This window comes from Ascaphus truei, chromosome 8 (assembly GCF_040206685.1).
Source record: "Ascaphus truei isolate aAscTru1 chromosome 8, aAscTru1.hap1, whole genome shotgun sequence".
NCBI lineage: Eukaryota > Metazoa > Chordata > Amphibia > Anura > Ascaphidae > Ascaphus > Ascaphus truei.
This window is the reverse complement of record NC_134490.1, coordinates 64,048,121-64,060,865: the sequence shown is the minus strand read 5'-3', so window position 1 is coordinate 64,060,865 and position 12,745 is coordinate 64,048,121. Positions and strand designations below refer to the sequence as shown.

General features: G+C 38.3%; 1 protein-coding gene across 2 annotated transcripts in view; it reads right to left on the bottom strand.

The window, feature by feature from the left end:
* Positions 1 to 10,882, bottom strand: part of SFRP5 (secreted frizzled related protein 5) — a 47,160-nt gene extending 36,278 nt beyond the window's left edge. For both annotated transcript variants that reach the window (XR_012803579.1, XM_075612352.1), the window contains exon 1: positions 10,033 to 10,882. Coding sequence is in view for 1 of the 2 variants with exons in the window: in XM_075612352.1 (XP_075468467.1) it covers positions 10,033 to 10,549 (517 nt within the window). In the remaining variant the exon portion in view is untranslated. The remainder of the gene's footprint in view (positions 1 to 10,032) is intronic.
* Positions 10,883 to 12,745: the final 1,863 nt, after the last annotated feature.

Here is a 12,745-nt window from a genome sequence, read left to right as displayed (position 1 = left end):
CTACTTCAGCACATGTGGCTCAATCAGTGGCTCAGGGATATCGTGCAAACCTGACCAGTTGGTGGCTTTTCAGGAGTGGAGTTGGCTACCCCTGGGTTAACCTAATGTAATATTCATACTCACTTCCTAACATGCTTTTGAGCGAGTTCCCTTTACGGTTTGTATTCTCCTGTTTTAATATTTTCTGTAGATTTCGTGTAGATTGTGTTTTCACTATTTAAGCAGTTATGCACATTAATATTTTGCATGTCATGCTGTTTTTCTGAACATTTCAACATAAGTACCAGTTGTACAAAAATAGTACTGTTACTCTGTTTTATAATATAAGCCCCTATATCAGTGGTTTCCAAACTTTTTTGAGTTAAGGAATGCTACAATTACATTGTGAAATTCTGTGGATCTCCAACCCTCTCTAATAGCTCGTCTGAGATCAGATGCATTGTAAGGAACCCCAAACCTCTCTAATAGCGCGTCTGAGATCAGATGCATTGTAAGGAAACCCAACCCTCTCTAATAGCGAGTCTGAGATCAGATCCATTGTAAGGAACCCCAAACCTCTCTAATAGCGCGTCTGAGATCAGATGCATTGTAAGGAACCCCAAACCTCTCTAATAGTGTGTCTGAGATCAGATGCATTGTAAGGAACCCCAACCCTCTCTAATTGCCCGTCTGAGATCAGATGCATTGTAAGGAATGCCAACCCTCTCTAATAGCGCGTCTGAGATCAGATGCATTGTAAGGAACCCCAAACCTCTCTAATAGTGTGTCTGAGATCAGATGCATTGTAAGGAACCCCAACCCTCTCTAATAGCGCGTCTGAGATCAGATGCATTGTAAGGAATGTCAACCCTCTCTAATAGCGCGTCTGATATCAGATGCATTGTAAGGAACCCCAAACCTCTCTAATAGTGTGTCTGAGATCAGATGCATTGTAAGGAACCCCAACCCTCTCTAATAGCGCGTCTGAGATCAGAACATTGTAAAGAACCCCAAACCTCTCTAATAGTAAGCCATAGACCAGATGCATTGTAAGGAACCCCAACCTTCTCTAATAGCGCGACTGAAATCAGAAGAATTGTAAATTCTAATGTATTTGGTACAATTTTCAAATGACCTGAGAAGTACACGGAACTCTTTAGGGATGCCCGGGGAAATTAAGCTTCCAGGAACCCTGGTTGAAAAACACTGCCCTTCTGTATATACAGGTAGGGTGAGTAATGCACGTCCCTTTATTTCCTGGACTATATTATTTGATGCAGATTTATCTCAATCTTAGCTAGTATGTCACTATATTGAATGGGAGGGGGGGGGGGGGTGTTTGAAAAACATAAGATGGCACAAAATGAATACTACATGATTAAAGCGTTCCTTACACCAGATGCAGCAGGTTTGAAATTTCTCACTGACATGCTGCTTGGTGCTCAATGTATCAAAAACGTTTGCGTCTATTTTTCCATATGCATGTACAGTAAATTCGCAATTTGGGAAGTGTCAATAGGAGAAGTTTGGGGGGGTTACTGTAAATGTCTCTTTTTTGCTACATTCCATTACAACACTGTATGTGCATCACTTTCACTCCAGTGAGCCTGGGGCTATAACAACAATAATAATAATAATTGCTAGCTGTGTGGCTCTTGTAAGAACGTCAGTCCTTAAAATTCCCATGCTGCTCTCTTCTGCCAGCAGTACTGTATGTCTAATTGCAAAGGATTTCTAATCTGAATATGCTGATAAGAAGGAACATGACATTAAAATCTAACATATAGCAAAAGCCTTAGGGCAAAGATGGAATGTGGTGTTTGTTGAGTGGTGAGAACCCTGCCTGGTTATCAGTTTGTCAGGCAGGCCGTCTCTCGTCACCCCTCACTGTTTGATGGACACTTCAGGGCACGGGGCACCTGCTGAACATCTCTTTTGCAATCTAGCAGGCAACATATCTGTCGGGACATGCGCTGCTGCAAGGACGTCTGCTTGATTAATAGAACGAAGGCCTGTGCCAGCAATGTACTGTACCGTACCCTGCACGTCGTTTGGATTTTGTAAAATCTATGTATCCTTTGAGGTTTTTACTTGGTGTCTCATAAACAATATCTGTGTTTCTTCTGTTTGTTTTTTTTAAAATAAATCAGTTCTGTGCCATGAGAAAATACTTTGAGCATTTTAAAAAAAATTCTGAATTACATTTTTAATGTATTATAATGTAACAAGCATTTTTTGTTTCTATAGCAACCCTTCCTCTTCTGAAACAGGCTCTGGCACACCCCTTTTTGAGCCCTACCCTCTCTAGCAGTGCACCAATTATATCTAGTGCACCAATTATATCTAGTGACTGCCTGGTCCCACAGAACTTTGCATCTTTGGTCCTCTGCTCTGACAGCCATTTAGTGAACGCCTGCGCTGAATCTTCGCCGATTGATCACAGGAGAATGGCAACTTAGCTAATTACGTATCATTGTGCGGATTGTATTTATGCACATAGTAACAACATTTTGACACATTTATGGAGCACAAAAGTGGAGTATTCTTGCAATGTTTTATACATATTTAATATGTTCACTACTATTAAAGGGAATTGTTTTATTTATTTTTTAAATAAAATGCAGCTTGGACTGCTGCTTTAAAGTATATTTCTGAGACTAGATGCAATCCAAATGTGAGTTAATTTCATTTACATTAAATTCAGTCCCTGACTACCATTCCATTAACCCACACTAAAGGGGCCGGCATCGTTAAAAACAACTCTGTCATAAAAGTGTCACAGAGAAGAGTTGCAAATTCATGTGCTAGGCGGTGGCGTTAGAGGCGGAGTTTGCGAGCTGTAGTGCACATATGAAATATGTATGAACAAATTGCAAGAATTCTCCACTTTTGTGCTCCATAAATGTGTCAACAAGTTCTTCTTGGTGCAAAAGACAAATGCAAGAAGAGGCATACAATTCTTAATGAATATGTATTAACATGACACACATAAATACAAAGAATAAGAAAACGTGCTCCAACTATAAGAACAGGAATAATGACATAGCAACATACGCCGGTCAGGATTTTTGGTGAAAAATAAGATTTTTTTGCACTCTTTTCAATTTGTTTTCAAAGAACAATTCTTTATACATAGCTCCCCATCTATAAAACCTCGTAAAGTAGGCTGCTAGGCAATAACTTTATGTACCACTTCCAAAAGAGATTTGTAGATACACTTACAGATAATAATTCTGTATAGTACCAGGGCAGTAAGAGTTTCTTCTAAATATAAAGGAGTAGCAAAAGGTTAAGAGGAGACCTGATCCAGGAAGTTCTAAACAGAAAATGCAATGGCTCAGTAACCTCGTGTTCCTCTCTTTATTTCATAGACATGAAGCCGTTGTGCGTGTCTGTTTATGTAACAAGTAAAGATGATTGCATTGGCACACTAGACTTTTTTATGCATCAGTTTCTTTACATGTAAAAAAAAACCCCTATTAATCTAGTTTCTTAAATCTGTCACAGATTGTTGACACAATGTTGAACCGAGAAGCAGAATTTGATAGGCGTCGTATAACTGTTGAAATGATATAAGTCGCAACATTGATTGCTCATTTACAGATAAAACTTTGAGGCACGTGGAGCACTTGGCAAAGTTTACAAAAATGTTGGTGGTAAAGCTTAGCTTTCTGGCTCACAATTACCCAGTCCTTAACCCACCTGATTTACCGACGCACTTCAGAATCTGCTGCACGTTTTGGCCACATACAGTAGTAAAATACTTGAACAATGACTGTTTAATGTCTATGTACTTATCTCTGTAACAGGCACAGTTGTGAAAATAATTTACAGTTAAAAGCTTTTGCAACCCTCTTAATGAGTTCACCTAGCGAAAGGTTTTCATTACTCATTCCAACCGATGCTTCTTTTTATACTTGGGGTATTCATAAAGAGGCTTAGAAAGTGCTAAGATAATGTTTCTAAGGTCAAAGAGTAAGGCCCGCCTATATTAAATACCACTAACCAAACAAACTACTTTGGTAGGGACAGGCATGTTTAATTTACAGTATTCACATCTAATAAATAAGCCAAACTGCTACTTCCGTCTTATATTCACATGTACAATGTAACAGCAATTATGTTTCAATTGTACCAACTGATGCTTATCATCTTGCGTGTGCGCTGTTTTCATGGCAATGCCCATATGAATTTAGGAGTGTAATCGTAAATCTCATACTACTTTATATTAAAAAATATTCATTCGAATAATAATGTAGTGATAATAACCATATATCGAATATTTTCATTTATAGCACCTACAGGGATATACATAGAAATATCTATGGAACAAATCTTACCCCTGAGGGTTTACAGTGCCTGCGGATCGGCGAGATAACGTGATTTGCCCAAGGACAGTGGGGTTTAATCAGGTTAAAGTCTCTTAATGTGATATTACCACTTGGCCACTCATTCTCATGGAGCAGCAGTGCCACGAGCTGGGCCACGTCTGATTAGTTAGCAGGCTAACTAGTCAGTTTGTGGGCATGTGAATTACAATAACCGTTGGTGTTTATGTTTACAGATACATGGCCCCAAAACTGCCAAGTGCCAGCCCAATAAATGATAAGCTGCAGATAATCAACATACCATTAATGTGACTACCAAAAAAACCTTCCTTACTAATTGTAAATGGTGTGGGAAGAGATGTGATACAGATGCAGCCAACGCTATTGCACTCTGTGACTCGCTCCCACTGGTGATATATAGCATGATAGCCCCTCTTGTCATGCGGCCTCATTCAAAACAATTACCACTTGTCGTGCTGGTGCGGGATTGCGTATGTCCCGCTGCAGGACGCCACCGGTTGCAATAACATTGGCTACATATGTATTTATTTTTACTTTACATTTTAAATTCTATTATATATCCTTAACTATTATCTTTTTTCTATGATCTATGGTTTAGCAAACACTGACAATGTATGCATACAATTTTTTTGCAGGCACTTTAAGTGTTAAGTGCTCAATAGCCCTACTTTGTATTACATGAAGTCCCTGCCCCATAGAATTTACTATCTAATGTTGATGCCTGAGGCACAGGGAGATTACACATAAGGGGAATAAGCTCAAGGTCACAAGGGAGCCAACACTGGGATCCAAACTGGGTTCTCCATCAGTGCTTACTTGTCTCAAAGTAATTGAAGAGGTGGCACTGCTTCTTTAAGTGGTAGTCAGACTCATTAATACATTGTTAATGGCATTCCCAGCTGTGTCAGGTGAAACTACTGTCCTACAGCACATTAACACCTTTTAATTGCACAGCAATATGTCCCAAGCACCTTTGTCAACAAGGGGAATTATCTCACTGTAGTCCAATATACATGCTTTTGTATGCTGCCCATGCCTTCTAGCCCTTGTTAAATGACTCCTCATCTAATTAAAGTAATTGCTTTAGAATTTGAACTGATATGCAATAAAAATGTAAAAAAAAAAAAGATTACTTTTGCCTCAACCCCCAGGGTTTTTGGACTCAACAAGATATATGTCCTATGACTGCATCACCTAAAAATGTGCTTCTCTTGGGTGACTTGTGAGTTGTAAGCTTTGGGTCAACGGTAACTTCATGGTTTCTGTCGCCTTAGAGAAAAATTCTATTTTATGGCCATGGGAGTAGATGTTAGATATTAGAAAAAACACACGGCATTAAGATTTTATCCAAAATGCTGAATATTTCAGTATATTCAACCTCCGATATTGGCCAACGTTACTAAGCTGTGCTAAGACTTAGCATCGCTGGGCCTTAATGTCATATATTTCGCACAGAAAACAGATTATTTCAGTACAGCAAGATCACTGTTTCAACATTAACTTAAGTGTAATATGAGAAAGCTTGTCAGTGAAGCCAGCACACAGTAAATCAAATTAAATGTATTTTAGTTACTTCTTTTGTATTTGTGTTATAGAGGTAAAAACGTGCAGATCCAACAAAAATATGTTGAAGCAGAACTGTGTTTTATAATAGAATATTTTTTTTAAATGTACCTTATTTTATTTGTTGCCCCAATGTAATTAGAATAACTATTAAACTCTTGTAAATTGTAGGGTGAAAACAACAAAATAATCTACTATGCACCGACATGAAAAACTGCTGCCCTCGGGAGAAATACTACATTGTAGTCAAACACCTATGTTTCTTACAGCTCTGAAAGGTGCAGTGATGTCACCTGGTGAGAGACCACTGCTAGGTCATTAATGATGAGTATAGATAACAATGGCCTGCCTATATGTTACTGTAGACAATCTGGGCATTTATTAGATATCCAGCAACAACAACAAAATTGGTATCTCCATGGATGAAAAAGAAACTGCATGATTCAGACACGTTTATACTCTTTAGACACATTTTCAATCTTTTATTGGGGATTTTTTTTTGCAAATATCCCAAAGTTGTCCGATTCCTGTTGACACAGGGTAACTGTGGCAGAATCCTTTCCATTTCACTGAAGATCCCCAATGGTCGGATGTTTAGGTATATGAATACCAATAGGGGATAGTATCTGTTTCCACTGGGAATCTTTCTAAATATTTATCCATCCCTAATGAGAAGCAGACTACACTCTCAGGGAAGCAGCAGGAAGCTCGTACTTGTCCCACAAGCAGAGAAGAGTTCAGTGCTGGGGATGTATGATAAAGTGCGTGAGCGAAACAGTCATAGAGAGATATTGTATGAAATAGAGAGAGGCTGTAAGGTACAAATAAACATACAGTATTATCCATTATCTTCCTAGTTAATGTCTTTGTCATGGGAGCTGTTTCTCTTTGTACGTGCTATAACACATTTTAGTTACTATGTATATACATTGATATTTATAGTATTACCTTTGGTTCCCATATTGCACTGCAGGGCAGTATGTTTGCACCATACAAATAAATGTTAATATTAATACACAGAAAAAAAGTAAATCAATGAGAAAAGTGGAAAAGATTGTGTGTTGGTCGGGATTTCTGTGCTACTGCTCCAGAAAAAGAAAACATAGGAACACGTTCTAACTTCGACAACAAAATGAGGCAGAGAATCAGTGGAGGCTTGTATAGCAAAGAGACAATCACAGGGAGATGTATTGTAAATGACCCTGACCGTTCTGTGGGTGAACTGTGCTCATTGAGTGGGAGACATGGTGTTTTAATATTACATGTCAATAAGATATGTAAATACAACCACAGTAAGGCTAGCTGGATATATATAAACCCTTGCCAGTTTGTTTTACTGATCTGTTTGTCAGTGAAGGGGATAAGTATGATATTATTAAACAATATACCATGTTATCTTATTAGCCTCAAATACTTTACCCTTTTCACCAAATCTGCACCATTTTTGTTTTCATAAGCCTCATAAAACGTCTGTATGGGATCCATACATAAGGCTGGTTAAGGCATTGCTATGACTATGTTAACACTTAAGAAATAGTGCCAAGTAAATAAGTACTTCAGTATTAGGTGATACATTTTTATTTGGACTTAATTGACATAATAAGACAAGGTTTTGCGAGTTTTCTCTTCCTCAGATCAGCAATACTTAAGAAATTGATCACTGATGGTATGACACAGAAGTTTGTGCAGCCTCAAAATGTTTTGGTCTAAAAAATCAAGAACACATCGAAGAAAATATATTCTTTGCAGTAAAAAGTACCTAACCAAGTCACACGTGTTTGGTCAGACATTGCTGCACGTGAAGTAATAAGGAGTGGCACAATAATATCAGTGAACAATAAGCATAATTTCCACTAATTCTGGTGTGCTGTTCTTGCTTTACTTCTTGGTCTGATATGGCCCAATAATGGTTGCATGGTAAATTACATTATTAATGCACAGACAATAATATATTTGATATGTGCTTGTGCTATTTTTTTTATTTAATACAACTATTGTTCTATTAAGTATATATAGAGACAGGTCATCATTGCAGACCATTCAGAAAAAGTAAGCACTGTCAACAAACCTAATAATTTATTACAAATTACCTTAATCACCAATTAGGTTCTGGCTCGTATGCCTGTTAATGGACCAACCTGGAAAAGATTTGTAGAACTAGAACTTTTAAAGAGCTCATAGACAAGATCCTTCTGCTATACAGTAGTTGTAGTTTTAAATTTCTTAAAATATGGAGCATGTGACCATATATAATTAAACCAGTGTTAATTGAAAACAAATACTCTGCTGCCCTTGTGTTAGTTAAAGCATTGATTAGTTTCCATTTGTAAAACAGTTTAAGATCCGAGTTACGGATGTAGCTAAGATAAGTGTGTTCAGGGCCGCTGCTACCTGGGGTCACATGACCACAGTGATTTCAGGATTAACGCGGTCGGCGGTCCCATTACGAAGCAGGGAACCCCCGCAGCGCGATCACGGCAGACACGGTCTCCGGCACCTGGGACTTTTGCTTCTTCGACCACGGTGCCAGTGACAGTGAGCGTTGCTACGTCTGTACTTTGCAGTAATTAGTTGATATCGGGATTGGGAAGATTGAAGGTGTCACTGCTTCAGGTTTATTGTTTTCAATTTTTCATTTTCCCGTCTTCCACTTTCGGCCAAATGTTGACTGTTTGCAGTTAGCTTGCTATGAATAAGAATGTAGGGCTTTTGTGGAACAAAATGTAATTTGACCGCAGTTCATAATCAAGTTGTTTTAGACATGACTTTCCAGTCAAGTTCTGTGCAGCTCCTAAATGTATTCTGCTCACATCACTCTCCTGGGAACAGTCTACTTTCTTATCTGCCCAGCGAATAATATCAGTACTGGAATGCATTTTTGACGTTATTACAAATGGTCTGAGTGTATGCGTTCAGCACCAAAAGCGCTCTGCTTCTCTTGGCAGAAAAGTATCAAGGTTGTGTAAAGAATTTTAAAAGTAAGATGAACAGATAGTTTCAAAAACAGACCAAGTCATTGAAGACATTAGCCTGTGTCATTCATTTGACATCTTAATGCAATATATGTGGGCTCTGATTTTATCTCCTATGCTGAATACTTTTGCTAATAAAAAACTAACCTGAAAGCTTTTCTGGACCCAAGAGGTAATGTAAAACAAATGAGCGGAAAATGCTATTTTTAACAAAGGATCCATCCTCTAACCAAAAATATTGTGAAAAAATAAATGTTGGAAAATTAACTTCAAAATAAATACATACTGTGCTGTACATGTAATACCTTTTTTCTCCTTACCTATTTTTGTTCCTCATTGACACTTTGGCTTTCAGTGAATTTTGCAATTGACCATATACTATTATCAAGTGTGTGTTTAAATAAAACATATATTACATTTAATGTATAATCACTCTATAAAAATATGTTAGCCAGTATTATGTGATAGCAATTATTGCACTTCTCTGAATGACCCCACAAATACCTTTTCATTTATTTATCTCCAATAAAGCATTATTTGTTTGAAAAAAAACTTTTCTGTTTCATATTGTTGGTATTTCCTTACATTTTAAGTCACGCTGTCAAAATGAAGAAACAGGGATAGTCACAAGCATTATATTTGGCGTCCATAATTTTTTTTTGTTTTATCTCTCCTTTGACACACACACAAAACAGAAGAGTAATTTACTAATGACAAACGTAACTTGCACAAACTAGTACAAGTTCTGCCATTTTTTTGTTATCTCGGGTGCACAGCTGAAATTTGCGCAGCCAAAAAAAGATAAGAAAAAAAGGGCTAATACATCATTATTTTCTGCGTAGGTTTTGCAATTTTTCCTTAATGACCCCAGTAATCTTATTAAAGATGTGCGAACGTTTGGAGACATTCGCACAACACGAATCATGTGAAACGAGGTCACATGACCCTTTATATTGCCACTGCCATCTACTTTCACACCTTTTCAACCATTGTTTAGCCAATGTGAACTTTTGTGACATTTTTTTGAAAATGCAAAAATGAACATAAAAAGCGAATTTTAAGACATTTGCATATATCTCGAAGCCATATATTTGTTGGGCGATATATATTTGACCAGAAACGTTTTTACAGTAGACTATATAGCCGTTCAAGGAAGCGAAGTTTGTTACCTGGAGGTTGAGTAACTTGTTTGCTGCCAAACTGCACAGCGATGCACAGGTCATTATCGAGAGGAAATTTATTACAGTTCAACATCTCTGGCCAAGGGAAGCCATAGGATTCCATGACTGGAGCACAGCTATCACGCACCACCTCGCACAATGACCGACATGGGTAAATTGGTCTTTCCAAGCAAACCGGGGCAAACAGTGAACACAGGAAGACTTGGGTATCTCGATGGCATCGCTTAGCCAGCAGGGGCACCCAGCTGCTAGCTTGTTGCTTGACCTCGGGCATGGTCTCATGGTCAAGCAGATTGGGTAAACGCATTTTCTTATAGCCCACGTTATGGCAGAGATGGAGATCCGTAGGAATGTCCACGCATTGGCTCTGCTTGGTGTAGAAGCGTCCATTCTGGAAGTTGTCTGACTGCCAGCTGTAGTAGTCATATTCTTCTGCGGAGGTCCAGAGAATAAGCCCAAATAGTAAGGAGTTTATCCAAGCCACAATATTCCACTGGAACTGCATGACTGCGCCAAAATTATGGAAAGTTAAGTCACGAACCTAATTCATGAGTGCACCGAAAAATGCTTGTGTTACTTGGTTAGAATTTATTACGCTGCCGAAAAAAGAAAATCTTGTAAAACCATTTAAAAAAAAAAAAAAATGTTCCTCCTTTTCGCAATTCAAGGTTTTTTTTTTTTAAAGGAATATCCGATGTTTTTCTTTACTTTTTGCTGTTTCACTCTCCCTTTCCCTCTTGCTAAGTTCTATGCAGCTGCAAGAAGAGACAGCTGGAGCTTGTATGCTGCACAAGAAGTGAATTAAAAGTCTGTGCTTGTTTGCCTGCTTCCAAACTCCTTACCCAGCTCAGGGAATCTTTAGCACCACCCACCTCTAATCTTTTAAGTGAGCCCTGAAGGATTAGCCAGCAGCCAATCTACAGTGGCCAAGCCTCCGCCTACTGCTTGGACTCAGAAGCCGGACTTCATGTGTGGATATGACAGTCATAAGTTTCTCCTTCTGTGCAGCCAGGCATATTGATACAATCTTGTCTAACCAGGGCTTAAACTTTCTCAAATGCCTTTCACCTGTAGTCTTTCATTCCACTATATTTTCCTATTTCTTTCTTGGTATTGCATTCCCTTTTTTGCGTGTTATCCGGCATCCTCTTGAATCCCTTATAACTCATGGCTAGTCACATTATTTCGTTGCTGCATTTCATCCATATTAACTACTGTACTTCAGACACTTTTCATGCTACGCTCCTCCTTGGCATTAATCGCTTTTTGTGTGAATCATCTCTCCTTTCTTTCACGTTCAGTTTAAATACCACTGTTAGAATTGCTTCCAAGGTTATCTCACTTAGTAAAGATGTTTTAAACTGTTTTAATACAGTTTAAATGCTGGTACCATAAGCTTCATGCTCACCTGTGTTCCTTCAAACAAGTTCTAAGGTGTGGAACATGTTAAAACATCAAATATTGTACAATTACAAGGTATTTGTCCTTCCCTTCTTTGCAAAATCTACCAATCCAATAGGATACAATTGAAATAATTGGATTATTTCAATCACTATCAATGTCTGTGTGATTGCAACATGCGTTTCAAATAAAAAAGCTTACACATTAAAATCTGCACACATAGGGGCCTATTCTCGTAGCTCCGAAGTTCTCAGTGTCACACCGCGCGGTTTGTCATGTTCAGAAGTAGCGGAATGAAATGTGAGAAAAAACCCTATTCTCTACTGCAAATCACATCTTTTAAACCGCTTCTATAAAAAGGTGACAGACCGCACAGTTGAACAGCCACAGCGCCCGGATTGTACTTGCTTGAGAAGCGGAATGACCTCAGGTGGTGCTACAGGTAACTCCGTCCCCAGTCTGATTTATGGGTTTTGCTCTCTCAGCCTAACCTATATTTCCGGCTCTGGCTGTAACTCGCAATACCGATCTCGCCAATCTTGAGGTGGCGTGAAAAAAATGCCAGTTTTAAAAGCGGTTTACATAACGGAGCTACGACAATTGCAGTTGTAGTTAAAAAAAATGCGAGTTGGAGGCTTTTTTGACAAACCGGTCGGATTGGCAGAGCCAGAGTGAAACATTGTAAGAAAGCCTTTTAGACACGGATTGGACATGAGAGAGGGGCTTACAGAATAGCAAACCATGCCAAGCCACTTTAGAAGTGGTTTGTCACACTTCGGAGCTAATAGAAAAGTTCCCTTAACCCGAGAACTAGCAGATTTTAGTCTAATGTACAGTATACAGTAAATACCTGTGCTTCATGATTTTAGGTTATTTTATCGTGACTTTATTTTCATCTGAGTCTAGTTGGCGATGCTATTACCTCTAAGTATTTAACAGTTTACCAAGGCTTGATCCCAATGTTTGCATATTATTAATGCCGAAGAAATATGTGGTTTTAGCAGGTTTGTGAATAGATCAAGATGAAACATTTATTATTATAATGCTTATATTTCCTAATAATGTTTTGGCTGTATGTACGGAATGCAGTGTATTGCAATGATTACACACTCAATCAATGTTAAAGGACAGAGTTTGTGCGACTTGTGCTGATTCCTCACATATTTGTAAACATAGCTTTAGATTTGCCAATAAGTGGGACTGCTGCTTGAAATAAACTTAAAGATGAAATAACTGTAAATGTCTATGCGGCAATAGAAATAACACATGGACATCAAACTTCCAGTTATTGAAAGTCCTG